At 34.6% G+C, this 21,302-nt stretch overlaps 1 protein-coding gene and 1 long non-coding RNA gene across 3 annotated transcripts in view; one reads left to right on the top strand and one right to left on the bottom strand.

The window, feature by feature from the left end:
- SCN9A (sodium voltage-gated channel alpha subunit 9) overlaps positions 1-21,302 on the top strand; it is a 171,193-nt gene that overhangs the window by 103,042 nt on the left and 46,849 nt on the right. Inside the window, exon 17 of the mRNA XM_044242258.1 lies at positions 3,688-4,164. Within this exon, the coding sequence (XP_044098193.1) occupies positions 3,688-4,164 (477 nt within the window). The remainder of the gene's footprint in view (positions 1-3,687; positions 4,165-21,302) is intronic.
- Positions 1-21,302, bottom strand: part of LOC122902556 — a 76,397-nt gene that overhangs the window by 12,570 nt on the left and 42,525 nt on the right. Inside the window, exon 3 of one of the 2 annotated variants that reach the window (XR_006383821.1) lies at positions 9,846-9,991. The exons of the other annotated variant lie outside the window; for it this stretch is intronic. This is a non-coding gene — a long non-coding RNA (uncharacterized LOC122902556). The remainder of the gene's footprint in view (positions 1-9,845; positions 9,992-21,302) is intronic. 2 annotated transcript variants of the gene reach the window in all.

Below are 21,302 nucleotides of genomic sequence, written 5' to 3'. Positions count from 1 at the left end.
GTCCCAGAAAGGCCAAAATATTTTTTATCTCACCCTTTACCGAAAAAGATTTGCCCACCACTGCTCTAAAGCTTTTCTTTCACAAATGATCTTCTTCTTCTCCATTTGTGCTTGCTTGGCTTATACTTCTTCTCTGTTTCTTCTTTTACCTGCCCATTGGTAAAAACTTTCAAGCTTACAAATGAGAAAACTGGGATCGACATTCTTCCATGACTCACTTGCTTCAGTTTTCAAAGCCACCATGTTGACTTGGTTTAGTTTGCTACCTGACATTAGACTCCTCATTAGGGATTCCAGGAGGTAGGGTATAGTAACAACTATATGGTTAATACTTTGACTTTCCACTGGCTTGAAAATAAGTTGCTAATTTTTTCTTGTCCTTGAAGCCCCCATGTCAAAAGTAATTCAGAATCTATAACAGAAACCTACATTCATCAAATCACATATGAAATGGTACTGTTTTGTGCCATTAAATGACTAGACATATACAGAGTAAGTTATGCAATCCAAGTTCTAGACCATTACTGCACAACATATAGACACCATGAGTTAGAATTCTGTAATTACTAATCATCCTCTAGTTGTAGTAATAAATGTACTAGTTTTATATAGGCTTATAAATCCCTTCCAACATGAAATAAAATTCATATGCTCCATCTGGTTCTTCTTCTGAATTTAACATTTGTATTCGTAAGCTCCACAGTGTGATCTGTTTGTATACTTCTTCTTACAAAATTTTGACATAAAAATATTGAAATGTAGCCTTTATAAGATTTAAGATGTCAAAACTTACCATACCAAAGCCATTAGTCACAACTGATTTAAATTTTTAGTATTCACTCAGGCATGGATGAAGTGAGGGGGATTCCTTGGGCACTCTCTAATTATTCATTCAATATTTTTATTACTTTCACTGTGAAAGGAGCTATATTTGGGTATTGCAGGGTGATTAAAAATACATACCTATGAATTTGTCCTTGTCTTCAAGGTAATTACAACCTATTGACATGAAATTATCAGATAAAGAAGTGGTAGGTGCTAGCAGTGAGGGAAAAATAAATGCTCTTGATACATTGGAAGAAAAGAGAGAAGTTCTGAACAGTGACTCAGAGAAGAATTTTGAAGTGGGTCTTTGAATAACATATAAAATAATATTTAAGCATGAACCACAGGTGTGAGAGTAATGGTTTACTTTGAAAAGCAATATGAATTTATAGTTAAAAATAGATGGGATAGGGGCGCTTGGGTGGTGCAGTGGGTTAAAGCCTCTGCCTTCGGCTCAGGTCATGATCTCAGGGTCTTGGGATCAAGCCCCGCATCGGGCTCTCTGCTCAGCAGGGAGCCTGCTTCCTCCTCTCTCTCTGCCTGCTTCTCTGCCTACTTATGATCTCCCTCTGTCAAATAAATAAAAATTAAAAAAAAAATAGATGGGATATCTCAGTGAATGTTTAATCCATATGGAACTGGTAATAACTACTCATGATCATATTTATTCATTATTTACTAGTGATAAAGACAAGAGAAGTGTAATTCACAAAATAGATAACAAACTCTTGGTTCAGGAATTACCAATGATATAGAATTAGAATCTAAAAAGAAAAACAATAAATTATGTTTATTAGAGTTATGTTAGAGTTATATGCTAAGCATATTAGAGTTCTGTGCTAAGCAGATCTCTCTTTTTTTCTCGCTTATTCCTTAATTTTACTACCAATTAGTTAAAATTAGTTAAAAACAATAAGAAAGAACATTAATCAGAATGATATTGAACCAGATATACATTTTATTAATATTTCTTTCTATACTTAAGCTGATAATGGATGTGTAATATAGAATGGACTTCATTTTCATTGTGATATGAGTAGTTTTGATAGAATAGTAGAGTCCTGTTATGATTGTTGATGGAATGGAAGTTGTTGTTATTATTCTTAATGAAGATATGACAGATAGGAGCACATTATTGAAACGTGTGAAATCCTATTAAAGCCAAACTCATAGAAACAGACACTACAATGGTGATTACTAGGGCCTGGGAGGTGGGGGAAATAGGACATGGTGGTCAAAGTTCAAAATTCCAGCTATAAGGTAAATAAGTTCTAGGGATCTAATTTACAGCATGGTGATTATAGTTAATAATACTGAATTATATACTTGAAAGTTGCTAAGAGAGTAGATCTTAAATATTCTCACTGCAAAAAAATGATAATTCTTTGACATGATGGAGGTGTTCCTTAACACTCTGGTGGTAGTCATTTTGCAGTGTATAAACATGTCAAGTCTACATGTTGTGCATTTTAACCTTACACAATGTTATATAACAACTATATCTCAATAAATGTGGAAAAAAATAAAGTTAATTACAAATTTGGAAAGAAAAAAAAAGGAAGGCTATTAACACTTGCATTAATTAGGGAGACTAAAGCTATAGAATGAGCCTTTGGCTTCTCATCAATATTCCTATTAAAACAGACACACAAATAAACATGTATCTCATAATGAAATATATTTTCTCATTGGCCATAAAGACCAAAATGAAATTAAACTCTTTCAGAATTCCTTCAGGATTCATCACAGTTGTTTTCTGTGATTTCTTCTTCTTGCTCCCCCTCAGACTCTTCTCTTAAACATATTAAAATAGACATTTTTAACCTGTGTTCTTCTACTTATATCTCTGCAGATTTGTTTTGGGTGGGACCCAAATTCAGGCATGAGTCCCTTCTCTTCAGTTTGGCCTAATTTTGATTATTTTTATGAGGTAGATAGTTTTGCCCTCGAAGAGACCTACATGAAAGGGTATTTCAATTACCTTTTTGTTTCCTATCTAAAATAATATTTACATGTAATTTAAATAAAATTTAAATACTTTCAACTCTCTGTGAGGTTTTGTTTTTGTTTTTGTTTTGTTTTGTTTTGTTTTTACGATGTTGAGTCCGCCTGGACCCCTACCTCAGGGAGGAAAAACAGAAATGGTTTTGTAGACAAACAGGATTTTTGTTGTCCTGTGCTCTTTTATTATCTCTTCCAGGGCCAAATGATTGGCATGAAGCCAATCAGTCATAATGCCATTATCTCATTTGAATTGGGTTCAGTGGGCAGGTCCCTTTCTATGCTTTAAAAGCCTCATTAAGTTGCAAGCTGGCACAATTCTTGGACAGAATATTTTATTACAGGAGCTTTGCGAGTATTATATGTTCCATTTGTTGCAAAAAACTGACTTATCTCTTCTGGGAAAAGCAAGCACAGAGCTTGGCATAGGTTACTTCAGCACAACAGACACTCCTCACAATTTTCTTGTTCTACTTTTTTTCATAGGTGATAAATATTAATTACAGGTAAACATTAGGTCGGCTTTTTATTCCCATAAAAGGGAATTTGGCCAGAGATGAACTTAAGAATGACATAACGATAATGGGAAGAGAGCATTCTCTTTGATCCTCATGCGAAGTCCTTCCTGGGTATGGCTGACCTCTGCTTCCCAGAGTTCCCAGGAGTCAGGATACGGATGGACAAGACAGTAGAGGAGTCTGGCCTCTATTCTACCCTATCACATGTTCTCTCTGTGTGAAGAAGTGCAGGGATCTTTAATACTGGTTTGGATTTTGGCCTGTATTTCAGAAAAATGTGCTTATTTTCTTTTTTATTTCCTGTCTCCCTATTTCTCCATACCCCATCCGCATCCTGATGTAGGTCCTCAATCTATTTCTGGCTTTATTATTGAGCTCATTTAGCTCAGACAATCTTACAGCAATTGAAGAAGATACTGATGCAAACAACCTCCAGATTGCAGTGGCCAGAATTACAAAGGGAATAAATTATGTGAAACAAACCTTACGTGAATTTATTCTCAAAGCATTTTCCAAAAAACCAAAGGTTTCCAAAGACACAGGAAGAGCAGAAGATCAAAATAGTAAGAAGGAAAACTATATATCTAACCGCACACTTGCTGAAATGAACAGAGATCACAATTACCACAAAGAAAAAGACCAGATCAGTGGTTTTGGAAGCAGCGTGGACAAATATTTGATGGAAGAAAGTGATTGTCAATCATTTATTCATAATCCCAGCCTGACTGTGACAGTGCCTATTGCACCGGGGGAATCTGATTTGGAAAATATGAATACTGAGGAACTTAGCAGTGATTCAGAGAGTGAATACAGCAAAGGGGTAAGATTTTTCATACACATTGTTTCCTATTATTAATTAGTGTGAAATGAAATGAAATTTTAAATTTTTGCTGTGATAAGTTCTTTCTAATGTTGCAGACTGTTGGGTAGTTTCTTGTGTTTGTGAGTTTACACAGCAGCTTGCTGAAGATTCATCTGGTGAGGTTTTACTTACTGGTTCTTAATAATTGATGCAATCATATTTAGCTAGATTTGAAAGCACCAGGTACGTTTAAGTCTTCCCTTCCCTCATCCCCTTTTGTTATCAGTTATAAAATCATATAGTTTCCTGTCTGTTGAATCCACTGCTCCTTCTCATCACTTTTGTTTGCCTTTGCACTCACTACTTCTTGCCTAAACCATACCAAATAGTGTCTCAACTGGTGTCTCTGCCTCCATTTTCCATCTACTCCAGATCACTAGTTGGATTAATTTTACCCAGGTTCAATCCTGATCACATCACTCCTTTAAAGTATGTTTGGTCCCCCAAGTCTCCAGAATTACAGACTGTAGATAAACTCTTCACACCATGGCCCCATCCAGCTGACCAGCTGTGTCACCCAGTGCTTGCCTGGTTTCCTTCTGGACCACGAACACTCGCACTGTGCATCACTCTGCTTGGGATTTCCTTCCCCAGTCAAAATCCTATATACATCCTTTAAGACATTCCTCATGTGTAAAATTATTAGGCCTTACATTACAGGGTTGGGTAATAAGGATTACATGAATTAACATGGGCAAAAAGCTTAGAACACTACTCAGAGTGCTCAAAAGTGGTAGCTATTGCATTCTTCTTAATTCCTCTGCAAAGAGATAGGAGCTTTCCTCAGTTTGAATTTCCTGGGTTTATTGTTTAACTTTATATTTTATTACTTTTTTTGGAGAAATTATTGTATGTATCACAGGTTGCTCTAAACTCATTGAGAACAGGAATCTTTTATCAAAAATTTAATATCCTCTTTCTCCACATCTGGTTGTGTATATATATTCAAAGTAATGGTTTTTTTACTGTTTTTATTAATTGAACTGTGTTCTTATTAATATGGAATAAAATAACCATGAGCTTTAAGACAAAGCATTTTTATGTTATCTCTTCAAAGTTTCAAGATCTCCCTTAAAAGTAGTACTCCTTTCTTTCAGTCACATTTAGAAGTATTTGAGAGGCATTTATCACATGCCTCCTATCTGCTTATCCCTATACTAACACCTGCCTTCCATGAATTTCCATCGGATTTTGGAATAAAGATACATACGTGTGTGTGTGTGTGTGTGTGTCTGTGTGTGTGTATGTGTGTGTGCCTCCTAGCCATATGACCAGTGCTGCATGCATAGTAAGTGCTCAATACTTACTGAGTGAATATGTGATTATATAAATTAAGACTGTATTTCTAAGTAGCCAAAGAAATTCTTTCCAAGATGACAAAGTAAGGAATGACATGTTTAATTTTTTTAATTTTTTATTTTTAAAACCTTTACACAGAAGAGGTACTGCTGGTTTCAACTTGAAGGTAGAAAATCAGATTTCACACATCACTTTTCAGGAAGTGATCTGAGCCCAGTCACATGTGGAAAGGGAAACTAGTTCTATTACTCATTTTTCTGCTTGTGAAGATCACAGCTGAAAAACTAAATTGCTTGGTAGGCTTTCTGAATAAGTGTGGGGTTCCAGGTGTTAGGACAGTTGTTAGCTGACAGAGTTTATCAAGCACTTCTTTAAATCTTAATATTTGGAAGAATCATTTCTTACCTGGTCATTTTTCCTTTGCACAAAACTGGTGGCTGACCTTAAATGGAGGTCCTCTGTGGCAGACAAAAGATTTATTCTTGCTCTGTTAATTATGACATTTTGAAGGGAATCTTATAGATCTGCCCAGTTAGCACCTCATTTTCTGAAAAGCTCAATAAGAGGAAGTGACTGTATCCACAGTTAATAAACCTAGTTCAAAGGCAAAGCCATGACAAGAGCCCCAGTCTTGTGATTCATAGATCAGTCCTATTTCTCTCTTCTTTGCCCTGTCTTTGTCCATTTTATGGATAAAACACACATCCCTATTGGGTTAATGAGGCACGCTTCTGAAAAATTTACCTACCTTGTAGCTCCAGAGGAGGTTTGTGATGTCATAGTGGCCAGCTGTGATTTTTTATAATTAGTGATTCAGTTTATAAGCTGTTTCATTACTGAAATAGACTATTTTTTTTTGATTTTGAATTCAAGTTTTCATTTACATTGTGGTTAGTTAACATATATGGGATAGTGCCCTCCTTAGTCCCCATCATCCATTTAGCCCATCCCTGCCCACCTTTCTCCAACAACCCTTACTTTGTTCTCTATAGTTAAAAGTCTCTTATGGTTTGCTTCCTTCTTTCTCTTTCTTTTTTCCTCCTTTCCCTTTGTTCATCTGTTTTGTTTCTTAAATTTCACATATGAGTGAAATTATGTGGTATTTATCTTTCATTGACTGACTTATTTCACTTAGCATAATACACTCTAGCTCCATCCATGTGGTTGCAAATGGCAAGATTTCATTCTTTAGATGACTGAGTAATATTGCACAGTATATATACCACATCCTTTTTATCCATTCATCCATATTTGGGCTCTTTCCATAATTTGGCTATTGTTGATAATGTTGCTATAACCACCCATAAAGTTACTCTTTCATCCATCCCCAAAACCCTTCCTAAAAAGCATGGAATTTAGTGCCTTTAAACTGTGTTATCTAAGGGTCATTTGGCAGTAATATTCTAATATTCTTGATTGTCATTTTTATATTTATAGTTATAGCTACATGAGAAAAAATGTATACTTTTTCTACTTCATATCAAAAATGTGTGGTATAATACACAGGGGCATGGGGCTACATTATAGCTTGTAGTAAAGAATAGGTAAGCTAATTGCTTTAAGTCATTTAGCACCATATTTGAGTTGGTAAACCTAAAACAATGCTAGCTATTGTGTTTATTATTGAACTCATCATCATTATCCCCTAAAAGTATGGATTTAAAATCATGGACTTGGAATGTTTGCCCTTCATCATAAAAAAATTTCCATGACATATCTCACAGTGTGAGTATATTCAAACCCACTTTGCTATTCTGGACTTGAGAAATAACAAAAGTTTAAGATCTATAGGAAATTCGTTGGGTACCTTAGAGGTAATAGTATCTCCAGCTGTGAAACCCTATGTTAAAGTCTTTTCTCCAGCTGCTTGAGATTTAAATGTTTCTCATTATGACTTGGTTTTGGTTTTGTTTTTCCATTTGAACTACTAAAAAAAAAAAAAAAAAAAAAGTAGATTTTCTTTACCGAGAGTGCTTCTACTACCCTTCATGCTAACCTCTCTCCTCTATCCCCCTAATCTTCAGCTCCCACTTGAGCTCCCAAATTTTTTAACTACTTATTCCCTCCTTTCAAACTTTCTTTAATTTTTCATGCCTAAGGTATCTTTGAAAGAGTGATTGCCATGTTCTTGAAGAAACTTGCCCAAAGGGCAAATCTTGATTACCCAATACAAAGTAATGCCTGATTCAATACATTTGGATTATTTAAATCTTAAGCACTTCCTTGGGATATGTTTAAGAATAGGAGCCTCTGGAAATAGAATATTTGCCTTAAATTCTAGCTTTGGTATTTACTAACTCTATGGTCTTGAGCAATCTACATTCTTTTCTGATATTGTATTTTAATTCCTGTATAAGCAAAAGAGAATTATAATAAAGAGTAAATGATTAGATATGATTAAATGGTCAAATAATTAGATATGTGTCTTCTGGAAAGCACGTGCCTGATTAACAGTTATTATGGGTATGGGATTGAGTGACCACATATACAGTATAAGTAGTTACTTGCTACCGGTTAAAGTCAAGAGAAGTAGCATGATGTAGATCAATGGTTCACAATTTTAGTGTGTAAAAGACAAGGGAAACTTGTTCCAAACACCAGATCTGGGCTGCCTTTGAACTCTCTCTGCCTAAGTCTGGAAGCAACTTTAGAATCCTTATCAGTGGTGTTCCCATTGGCAACTGTGATGGATTGAGTTCTCATGGGAAATGAACCTAAATTCATCCCTAACATGTTCTGACCCAGGTTTCTGAGATGTCATTTCCTTTATTCAGGGACTGAAGATATTTCCCCTTTTGCCTGTTGAATCTGCATTTTGAACAGAGGGAAACCACACCTTTAACCTTTGATGCCCCCCCACCATAAAACAAAACAAAACAAAACAAAAAAACTTCTCTTTTATGGCCTAGCGTCCTGTTTTCCCATTATATTTGACAGACTTTTTCATCTTCTAATATCAGATCTCATATTGGCAAGTGCCTTTGTCCTGATACGCACTCCAGAATGAAGTAAAAATATTTTTTAATAAAACACCTTACCAGAAGACAACCAAAGAGATGAGTTTAAATAAAGTGTTGAGTAAAATATCTTATAAACAGTTCTAAGGAAATAATTGGCAATAGAACATCAGCATTTCTCTTAAGATAGAGTTTGTCTCAGAACTGAGAAAGACATATTGTTATCTTCCATGGACCCATGAAAATAGGACTTGTCCCTATTTCTCAGAATGCAGGCACTGAACTAATGGCCCCTCTCAAAGTCCGCCTCCTCCTGAGGAGCACTGCAGTCCTCTAAGCATGTGGCAAACATTAGCAGCACACTGCACAGATTTTTGCCATTAGCAGTGAAGTGCTTCCTGATTATGAGCCTCAAACGAAGCATGAAATGAACCCATTCATTCAATAAATATGTATTGAGCTTTGCTATGCTCCAGGCACTAAGAGTTGTTGAGGGAAAAAAAAAAATTCACCCACCTGCAATGATTTAATGTATGTGATTGGCATATGACTTAACTAAATTCTTAAGTGTAGTGTTTTTTTTTAATTGTGCCAAGTGTCAAAACTTAAAATTATAAACAAATAAATTAATAGCTAATTTTTTTTTAATGGAGAGGTCTTAGATTAGAGTCATTCTCTTTGTTTTCTATTGCTACAGACTACTTCCTTCTCTGCTCTAAAGATGAAAAAAAAAAAAAGAAGCAGCTTATAGAATTGTAAAATGGACTTTGGAAGTGTATGCAAATTTCAGAGGAAAACATTAATCCAAATTTATTTCTCCTAATATTTAAAAACAAAAACAGTCTCTTGTGATTTTAAAGTAGTACAGACTCTTAGGGCTTTCAGAGAAGCTCCTTTCTTCACTGTGAATCTAATCCCCAAGTACTTTTTTACTGCTCTTTTGACAAATATATTTACTTATCAAGGCTGCTTAAGTGAATTTGCTCATATTGTGTACTCAGCAGAGAGGAAACATTCTTTGTAAACATTTCCTCCTAGAGAGATGCCCCATTCATTCCTCCTCAAGCCAAAGACAGATACTTAGCTTTACCTAATTGTTCTTCGTTTTTTTAAAACATTATATCAAAGTTGTGATGGAACTAGCTGAGGTCCTTAGAAAAAAGAGGTCAATGAAATATTCAAATTTTACGTAATCAAACTACCCTCCTTCAAGAGAACGTCATTTAAAACACTGCAAACACATTTATACAAAACTTCATGTTCCATAAGGAACCAAATTCCAAATAAACCCCTCATTAACTTTGATCATAGGGAGGAAAATTGCAAAGGAATACATTAGAGAACATTTTTTGTGAAACATTGCTATTCATGTGTTGAACTCACATTTACTGAAGTTCTTTTGTTACCATACTCCTGCCAGACATTAGGAAGACACATCATTAATGCATTCATTTCTTCAGTAGAGGTAGGCTATAGGTCTTTGTGTTTGGCACGGTTTTAAGAGATAAGGAGTAAAGCAAGTTTCCTGCCTTTGAGGAGAAACACATAGAGAAACCAGAAATTATAATTAAACATACAAAAAAGAATTAAAACAGGGTTTGGTTTTAGGACAAAACATTCACACAGGATAGAGGAGAGTATAACTAATCTTAAAAATAAATTGGAATACTTCACAGAGGAAATGGCATTTGAAGGAGGTTTTATAGTTAAAAGATAAATTCTTTCTTCAGAGTAGGTGAAAGAACTTTCTGATAGAGGTGAAGAGCCCTTTTGGGAGATACAGATTGACTCGTAACATTAGGTTGTATCTTAGAAGACTGGATGGGTATCAATGCTATTAAAAAATACGTAAGAGGAGGAGAAAATTTAAGAGATAGAGTATACTCAGAGTTTAATTTGGGAGCATCTTAATTGTGAGCTACTTGTCAGATAGCCAAGTGATGCCAAACAGTATGTATTTGGAAACTTAGGTTCCAAAGAAAGAGGACAAGTCAGAAATGTAGACAGGTTGGGATTTTATGTGTTCAGTTATGTTAACTATAGGATATACAGAGAGTCAGCCTGAGGACAGGTTCTGTGGAAAACTAGCTCTGAGAGAGAAATTGGTGTGTAAGAGATTTCCTGGGGAGTATTCTCAGGAGCAACACCTACCACCTGTAAGAAATGAGGGAAGCAAGATGACTGGGACAGGGAGAAATGAAATGTTATGTATTTTCAGCTGATGCCTCTGCTGATCCTATGGGCATCTCCAGTAGGTACTAAGGTGACCCAACTATGGAGCAGTCCTAATTGAAGCAAAGGATTCAGGCCTTTCCCCTCCCACCAATGAGTCATTAGATGCAGGTTCCCTCTCCACCTTCCCAGGGGAGGAGATGAAACTGTTGGGTGAAGCAGCTCTCTTCTGCATGACAATTCCTATGTGGGGACTCAGTTGTGAGCCTTCAGCCCCCAACACTCTCAGTAGCTGGAGGGATGAGAGGCTTGCCTGAAGTGGGGAATGGGCGCAGCCCACCACAGCACCCACTACACTACAAGGACCACGAAAGTAAGAGGACAAGTGAGCAACTCGACACTTGAGATGTGGACCCAAAAGAAGAACGCACCAAAGACACCAAGGGAAAATTGTACCTATTTGCCGCTTTCATTTACATTGTATAACTTTCCTATGACAACTAGGAGAATGGATATTATTCATCTATATTTACAGATAACTAAAACACTGAAAAATTAAGAAATAATGCTGATTAGTCATGGATGTTTCTGGGGGTCTCTTTAAAGTTTGAACCCCAAGTTTTAACCACCATATTACATATCATAGAAAGGCAAGATGTTAGTAGGAATATAATTATTTTCTGTTTTGCACCGTAGTGTTGCAATTAAGGATCAAAATTTCTGGTATAGTGGTATTGTGCATATGCTGGTTCATATTTGGCTTCTGATTCTCTTTAATACTGATTTATTAAGTTATAGTCTACTTCAATAAAATAACTAGAACAAAGCACGTTCCATAACCAAATAATAAACCAGCCCATTGAGGATGCATTGAGTAAGACTCTGTGAGCCTGAGGGCTTGTGAGAGGAGGTGGGGTTTGAGCCAGACCCTGAAGGATGGTGATCAATTCATTGAGTAGATGTAATGGAGAAGGGAATCCCAGGCAGAGGAACAGACATTCATGTTGCTTACCTGACTCACCGATGCATTAGTCCATCTACCCATTCATCTGTTCAGTATTCAATCTTTTCAATTTTAAAAGCCATTATCTTTGGAGAAAGTTAAACATGTTTACTTGTTATGAAATATACTCCTTTTGCTGATTTAATAAAAAATTATTTAAATATTTGTAGTCATCAAGGTTAAATATTTTACGTCTTTTTAGTATGTGGTGGTTTTAATTATGTTGTTACTTGGTCTCTCTTTAGATTTTTTTATGAAGTTTTTCCCTGAAACAGGCAGTTATTATGTTCACCAAGAAAGCAGTTTTGATTTCTTCTTATCATTGCATTTAAGAAAATAAAATAATCTCTTCCAGAATTGCATTTGGTTTAGCAAGATTTAGGCATTAGTTACAATTACACAATTTTATAATTATAGTTATAGGATACATTAATTATACAATTAAGCTGGTATTTGATCCTATTTTTTTGCAGATCCTTAAAAACACAAAACAAAACAGAAGAAGACTCCCATAGAATTTTACTTAACCATTTCTTTTTTGTAGATTGGTTTCAAAATATTTGAAGAATCATCTTTACTGGATTTCTTTATGTGTCTGAAACAATGAAATTTTGATCAGACATTTGAATCATTGTTTCTTATTCTTTTTATGATAAATTTGGAAACATTTTTCCTTCAATGCTATTTTAAATGTCAAAATTAAAAGTGATAATTAAAAGTAATTCATGAAATTCTAATTTTAGAATATGCTTTTTAAAAACTACCTACTCCTACTCTCACCAACTCTAGAACTGAGAATCACTTATTTTTAGATGGTTGTTATAAAGATCAAACAGAATGCGAAAGATTGCCTTATCACATTATAGTAGCTAAATTCATCCCCTAAATAATAGAATTATATATGTAACTGTTGAGTTGATGGTTTTAAAATCTGTGTTGAATGATATTCAGTCTTACTACTGTGTTTCAAAGATACTTCTTTGCATTGAGCATCTAGCATGTATTTCTAACATATAACTCATTTTTACTTTCAGGTATGTTTACTTTAAACATTTTAAATCAGTTGACTAATCTATTTCATCGTTATGCATTTCTAAACGTCGGTACCTAACCTTCTTACTTCTCATAGGGGTAAAACCACACTGGATCAATCAAGGATGCAGCTCTGTGCTTTTAACCAGACAGAGACATATGTGACCACTTTTATACAGGTTATCTAAAAAAAAAAAAAAAAAAAACATACGTATATGATATTTTTTTCAGTGTCATGCATGCTGTTCAGCTACAAAATGTTTCTGCCTGCTCCATTGCAAGAAAGTAGAAACATATACAATTGTTCTGTAGATGAATTGGCATCATAGCATGTCACAGGTGCAATTCCATCATTTTTTGTGATCCTCTTGATGATTTCCTTGATACATATCTCTCATGTCCTTAGATGATTTCAATGCATGATCTATAGATTTTTATTGGATGGATTATAAAAGTAAGATACAGCACGTAACAGAAGCCATTGAAGCAACATTTAATTTGAAAACCTCTAGCAACTGCCTTTCCTAATCTAAACCAATCTAATGTATGTCACATTAAATTGTCAGATTTATTGCTATGAGAGTAGAAATTTAATGTTTTCATCGTAACAACAACAACAAATGTTAATTATATGTGGGAAGGCTGTGGTAGATATATTTATATACATACACACACAATATATACATGTATCAAATCAAATCATCACATGGTGTACCTTAAATTTACATAATGTTATATGTCAATTAATCTCAGTAAAGTTGGAAGAAATAAACTGTCACATTTAAATTTAGTAAATTAAAACTGTTAAGAAACCGTTTTTGTGGGAAAATATTTCAGACATAAACATAAAATCTCAGAATATAAAAAGAACATTCTAATACTAGATCTGTATTTATAGAAATTCAGACTCATACAAATAAGCAGGATTCTGAGTACACAGAGCCAAAGTACCCGGTTTCTAGGCTAAACTTTGAATATGTTTTGAAATGATTTTGAACACCGTGATAACTAGGAATTTATTTATTTAATCAATTCAGTAACTAACATTTGATTTTATTTGACCATATATAAAATGCATCAATTAAAATTTATAGGCTCAGCCTATGAACGAACGAGTTATAAGTGCTTGAAATGCTTAATTTGATTCCAAAAGCAATATTATGCACTGATGAGAATGTTTCTTATTTTGGTTAAATCTCATAAGAAGGCATATAGCATAGCATCAAGAAGGTAAGAGGTATAAATGGAATATATTATGAAGTGAACACTAAACCTTTCAATAAGACATAAAACACTTTTAATAAAATTGGAAGCAAATTGATATGGATTGCCATACCTACTATTTCTAACAAGTGTAAAAGAAAATACACCACTCAGATACATTTTGTCTTAATTTTAGTATAGCTTGCAGAATGGATGAACTCTAATGAATAACTTCCTGTAAGGAAAAAAATCCATGTTAATAAGAATCTTCCCCTTTTTCTTATACTTTATTTCATATTTTGAATTGCTTTTGTCATTGTTGGGATGTCTATATTGTTGTTTTCCATTGTGCAACATTGAAAGCAAAACTTTTTCTTGAAAATGGTACACTTTAGGGATAATAATGTGAACATTTTCCAATTAAAAAAACAAGCTAATATTGTTCTAGTTTCCTTGAAGTTAATTTTAAAGGTGCTCCTAAGTAAAAGACATATTTCTTTATTTCAGATGGGTGGTGATTCAGAGGCTATATTCTCTTGTAAAAAAATTTTTTATTTCAGAATGGATTAAATTTCTTCCCCCTAGAATCTAAATAAAGATGCATACATACACAATAGTATGTATATATGTATAGTAAAATGCACAATTTTTGAGAAAACAGTTTCCAAAAATATGTGTGTGTATTTAATTCCTGAATTATGATTACTATCTATTTTTTTTTTTTTTTACCAAACTGTTGGAGAATATGAGGTGTACGTTAACAAATGGTCATTCTCCTGAAAACAAAAAGCTGTGGATATTTCATTTGTGAAGAATGACTTGAAATATAACACTTTTCTTTGGCAGAAGCTGCCTACATAAAGGTTAGGAAAGATACATTTTGTCTGTGCCAATTTTTATTTTACATTGTATTTTCAATATTAGAAAGCCATGTGTTTAAAAAAAAAAAAACTGATAATTGTTCCATTCAGTGGAATTTGTCTTTCCATGCCCTTTCTCATTAGGAGTGGTTTTAGGGGATAGCATAAATACACCAGTAGTTTATTTTTTGTTTGTTATTCTTTTTAATGAATGAGCGTGCAACTTAGAGTCTATGCTTTCACCTCACGTTTTCCTGTCCTGTTTGCCTTTGTTCCAATTCTTATTTACCCACTTGTTGCAATTTTCTAGCGGACCTCAGTAGAACAGTTTAAATCTTTGTTTCTAAGTTTTTAAGATACTCTTTTTTTGAATTTGAATTCAATTAGCTAACATATATTACATCATTAGCATTTGATATAATGTTCATTGATTCATTAGTTGGGAATAACACCCAGTGCTCATCACATCACGTGCCCTCCTTAATGCCCATCACCTGGTTACCCCACCCTGCCAACCACCTCCCTAGCCACAACCCTTGGTTTGTTTCCCGGAGTCAAGAGTCTTTATGGTTTGTCTCCCTCTCTGATATCTTCCCATTCAGTTTTTCCTCCCTTCCTCTATTGTCCTCTGTAAGATATTCTTTCTGATTTGACCCACTGTATCTCAGCTACTTAAATATCTATTTTCTGCAGATGGTTCTGTGTTAGTGTACAGAGCCCTTCAATACTGCCAGTTGAGCACACAACAAAGCCTTATTGGTGAGTGCCACTTGACTTTTGGAGGTCCAAGAGGACACTATAGGATCTGGTGGAAAAAATCTGTAACCAGTTCAAGCTTCTTATGTGGCCAAAATCTGTTTGTTTGCTTTTATATGCAAGATCTTAACCTTTTAGGCATATAAGTTGTCATGTTATTGGATAGGAAGCGCCCTGGGAAAACTGAGAACTCTCAGTGAAATAATTTGCTTTATTTTGAATTTCCATGGTGGTGGAAGATTTGACCTCATTATTTCTCCATCATCTAATGCTATATCTCACAATGACCCAGCAATGGAAGTGTTCAGTGGTTTTCCTGCTGAACAAGCACCTGTTCTCTAAAAGCCCACACTGTTTCTCTTGCAGTCATAAAGAACACTAGGAAAAGGAAACTTCTTCTTCTTGCCTTTTCTCTGAAAAAGTGCTGGGCTTTAGTTGCCCATAATTATAATGTGAATCAAGAGTTTACTGTAACTGTTAATTATGCTGAAGTTTTTTCATAATTTAAATGGAAGTAAAATGAAAAGGCAAAGAAAATATTAATGACTTCTCCAGGATATCTTTAGTAGTTTTTAAGTAGCATTACCATTTAAAAAGAATCTTGAAAGAGACCAAAATTTCAGAGATCAGAGAAGGATTGGAGGGACTTCAAGGGCCTAGAATGCTAAATCATGTAAAAGGAACTAAATGTCAATACTCCTAAGATGAAAAACACAAATGGTAATACTATAGGTAATCTCCAATTAAAAAGAAAAAAAAAAGGCTGTAGGAAGATAATATTTACATTTCTCCAAAAGACAGACAAGACCCTAACAATTGCAAGGGAGAGGAAAACGTATTTTGGTTCCAGATCAGAAAAGAATATTTAAAGTTGAAATTATCCCTTAATAGTATGGTAAGTTGGAAAACATTGGCCTCTTACACAAAGCATGGTAGCGCTTTGTGGAATTCTTTAAAGGTCCTTTGATCCTTTATTCTGAACTTCACCATTTTACTCCTTTAATTATTCAGAGCCCTCCTTATGAATATCAATTGTAAATTAGACTGTAAAAAATAAAAGATGGGTGATATTGATTTGAAATGAATAAAAGAAATTCTTAAGCTTACTGACATACAGTAGAGCTTAGTTTACCAGTAATGTTGCTCGTAATTTCTCTGTCCGTATATGCTCATTCCTTCCCTTTGATTTGCTTCTCCCAACTTCTTGCTGTCTTTTGTGTTTCTTTATTTTGATGCTCAGGTGAAATAATGATTCTAGGCTCTACTCCTCAAAGAATATGTTTTGTTGTATGTAGCAAGCAGTATTATAGTATATACTTTAAATATAACATCTTTGGAATATTTTCAACACCAACCATCCTCTTTGAATAAGGTGTTTTCCACAATGCTGCTGTAGGCTTGATGATTTTTGGCTTTTAAATGCCAGATTATCAAATTATTAGACAGGTATACTTCATACTTCTTGAAATAAGAAATGACCAACTAGCATTAACTACCATCCATACTATCATGAACTAGGCTTATGATGTAGATGCCTATTTCGGGATATGTCAGTAATAAATTTGTAAGCTACCAGCTTAAGACAGTTTCTCATATGACGCCTATATTTGACAATCTGTACTCATAGTCATTGTTGTACAAAACACACCTTCCAGGCAACCAAAAGAAGAACCATGAAGAATTTTTTAAAAAGTTTAATTTGATCATACTTTTAATGTTACACGTTCTTATTTAAATTCTAGTTAGTTAACATGTAGTGTAATATTAGTTTTAGCAGTTGAATTTAATGATTCATCACTTACATATAAAAGCCAGTGCTCATTATGGTTTACCTCCCTCTCTCTCCTTCTTCTTCTTCTTCTTCTTCTTTTTAAATTTACTGCTATGTTCATCTATTTCATTTCTTTAATTTGGCATATGAGTGAAATCATATGGTACTTGCCATTCTTTGACTTATTTTGCTTAGCATAATATACTAGTTCCAACCATGTCATTGCAAATGGCAAGATTTCATTCTTTTTATGGCTGAGTAATATTCCATTTTATATATATCACACCTTCTTTATCCATTCATCAGTCAGTAGTCATTTGGGCTCTTTGCACAATTTGGCTATTATTGATAATGCTGCTATAAAGTGTGGGTCCCTTTGAATCAATATTTTTATACCCTTTGGGTAAATACCTAGTAGTACAATATCTGGGCCATAGGGTAGCTCGATTTTTAAGTTTCTGAGGAACCTCCATACTGTTTTCCAGGGTGGCTGCACCAGTTTGCATTCCCACCTACAGAATAAGAGGGTTCCCCCTTCACCACATGCATGCCAGCATCAGCTGTTTTCTCTGTTGTTAATTTTTACCATTCTGACAGGTTGAGGTGATATCTCATTGTAGTTTTGATTTGTATTGTCTTGACGATGAGTGATGTTGAGCTTCTTTCCATGTGTCTGTTAGCCATATAAATGCCTTCTTTGGAAAAACATCTATTCATGTCTTCTGCCCATTTATTAACTGAATTATTTGGTTTTGGGGTGTCAAGTTTGATAAGTTCATTATAGATTTTGGATACTACCCCTTTATCAGATGTTATTTGCAAATATCTCTTCCCATTCCATAGGTTGCCTTTTAGTTTTATTGATTATTTCCTTTGTTGCCAGAAGCTTTTTATCTTGATGAAGTCCCAATAGTTCATTTTTGCTTTTGTTTCCTTTGTCTCTAGAGAAGTGTCTAGTAAGAAATTGCTATGGCTAAATTCAAAGAATGTTCTTCTCAATGATTTGATGGTTTCCTGTCTCACATTTAGGTGTTTTTCTTCCATTTTGAATTTATTTTTCTGCATGTAGCTGTCTAGTTTTTCCAACACCATTTGAAGAGAATTTTTCTGTTGGATATCATTTCCTGCTTTGTCAAAGATTAATTGACCATATAGTTGTGGGTGCACTTCAGGATTTCTCTTCTGTTCCATTGATCTATGTGTCTGCTTTTGTGCCGGTACCATCCTGTCTTGATCACTTGATCACTTGATCACTATGGCTTGGTAATACATCTTGAAGTCCGGAATTGTGATGCCTCCAGCTTTGTGTTTCTTTTTCAAGATTTCTGTGGGTATTGGGGATCTTTTATGGTTCCATACAAATTTTAGGATTGTTTGCTCTGTGAAAAATGCTGGTGGTATTTTGATGGGGATTGCATTAAATGTGTAGATTGCTTAGGTTAGTGTAGACATTTTAACATTTGTTCTTCCAATTCATGAGCATGGAATGTTTTCCATTTGGTTGTGCCATCTTCAATTTCTTTCATCAGTGTTCTGTAGTTTTCAGAGTACAGAACTTTTACCTCTTTGGTTAGTTTTGTTCTCAGATATCGAATGGTTTTGGTGCAGTTGTAAATGAGAGCGACTCCTTAATTTCTCTTTTTGCTGCTCCATTAATGGTGTAGAGAAAAGTAACAGCTTTCTGTACATTGATTTTGTATTCTGTGACTTTACTGAATTTGTAATATTAGTTCTAGCAACTTTTTGGTAAAATCTTTTGGGTTTTCTACATAGAATAGTGAAAGTTTGACCTTTTCCTTGCCAATTTGGATGCCTGTTATATCTTTTTGTTGTCTGATTGCTAGGGCTAAGACTTCCAGGACTATGTTAAATAACAATAGTGAGAGTGGATATCCCTGTCTTCTTCTTGACCATAGCTCGGTTTTTCTCCATTGAAGATGATATTACCTTGGATCTTTCATATATGGTCTTTATGATATTAAGGTATGTTCCCACTATCCCTACTCTGTTAAGGGTTTTTATCAAGAATATATGCTGTACTTTGTCAAATGCTTTTTCTACCTCTATTGAGAATATTATATGGTTCTTATCTTCTCTTTTTTAGTAATGTGGTGTATCACTTTGATTGATTTGCAAATATTGAACCATTCTTGCAGCCCAGGAATAAATCCTACCTGGTTGTGTGAATGATTCTTTTAATGTAAATTTGTATTTGATTTGCTAGTATCTTGTTGAGAATTTTTGCATCCATGTTCATGAGGGATACTGGCCTGTAATTCTCCTTTTTAGTAGGGTCTTGTCTGGTTTTGGAATCAAAGTAATGCTGAGCTCGTAGAGTGTGTTTGGAAGTCTTCCTTCCATTTCTACTTTTTGGAATAGTTTGAGAAGAATAGGTATTAACTCCTCTTTACGTGTTTGGTAGGATTCCTCTGGGAAGCCATCTGACCCTGGACTTTTTTTTTTTTTGTTAGGAGATTTTTGATTATTGATCCCATTTCTTTGCTGGTTATCAGACTGTTCAAATTTTCTATTTCTTCCTGTTTCAGTTTTCAGAGTTTATGTTTCTAGAAATGCATCCATTTCTTCCAGATTGCCCAATTCGTTGACATACAGTTTTTCATAATATTCTCTTATAATTGTATTTCTGTGATTGACTGTAATCTCTCCACTCTCATTTGTGATTTTGTTTGTTTGGGTCCTTTCTCCTTTTTTTTGATGTGTCTGGCTAGGAGTTCGTCAATTTTATTAATTCTTTCAAAGAACTAGCTCCTAGTTTCATTGATCTCTTCTACTGTTTTTTGTGTTTGTTTGTTACTATTCCATTTCTTTCTCTCTCTTTTTTTTTAAGATTATATTTATTTACTTGACATAGAGAGAGAGAGATCACAAGTAGGCAGAGCAGCAGGCAGAGAGAAGGGGGAAGCAGTCTTCCTGCTGAGCAGAGAGCCTGTTGTGGGGCTTGATCCAGGACCCTGAGATCATGACCTGAACCGATGACCTGAGCCAAAGACAGAGGCCTAACCCACTGAGCCACCCAGGTGGCCCTATTTCATTTATTTCTGCTCTAATCTTTATTATTTCCCTTCTGCTGGCTTTAGGCTTAATTTGCTGTTCCTTTTCTTGCTCTTTTAGGGTAAGGTTATGTTGTGCATATGAGACTTCTTCCTTCTCGAATTAGGCCTGTATTGCTATATACTTTCCTCTTAAGACTGCTTTGGTTGCACCCCAAAGATTTTGGAACATCATGTTGTCATTTTCATTTGCTTTCACATATTTTTAAATTTCTTCTTTAATTTTCTGGTTGACCCATTCAGTCTTAAGTAGGATGTTCTTTAATCTCCATGTATTTGTGGTCTTTCCAAATTTTTTCTTGTGGTTGACTTCAAGTTTCATAGCATTGTGGTCTGAAAATATGCATGGTATGATCTTGAGACCTGATTTGTGACCCAGTAGATGATCTTTTCTGGAGAACATTCCATATGCACTCAAAAAGAATGTGTATTCTGCTGCTTTAGGATGAAGTGTTCTGAATATATTCTTAAGTTCACCTGTCCAGCATGTCATTCAAAGCCTTATTGATTTCTGCTAAGATGATCTGTCCAATGCTGTGAGTAGGGTATTAAAGTCCCCTACTATTATTGTATTGCTATCAATGAGTTTCTTTGTGTTTGTTCTTGTTTTAACTATTTGGGTGCTCCCAAGTTGGGGGCATAAATATTTATAATTGTTAGATCCTCTTATTGGATAGAGCTCTTTATTATGATATAGTTCCCTTCTTCATCTCTTGTTACAGTCTTTGGTTTAAAATCTAGCTTGTCTGATACATGTATAGCTATGTGGCATTCTTTTGACATATATTAGCATGATAAATGGTTCTCCATCCATTCATTTTCAATCTACAGCTGTCTTTAGGTCTAAAATGAGCCTCTTGTGGGCAGCATATAGATTGGTCTTGTTTTCTTTTCTTTCCTTTTTTTTTTAATCCATTCTGATACCCTATGACTTTTGATTCAAGCATTTAGTCCATTTACATTCAGAGTGAT

Source organism: Neovison vison, chromosome 3 (assembly GCF_020171115.1).
Source record: "Neovison vison isolate M4711 chromosome 3, ASM_NN_V1, whole genome shotgun sequence".
NCBI lineage: Eukaryota > Metazoa > Chordata > Mammalia > Carnivora > Mustelidae > Neogale > Neogale vison.
This window is presented reverse-complemented; position numbering and strand designations above follow the sequence as displayed.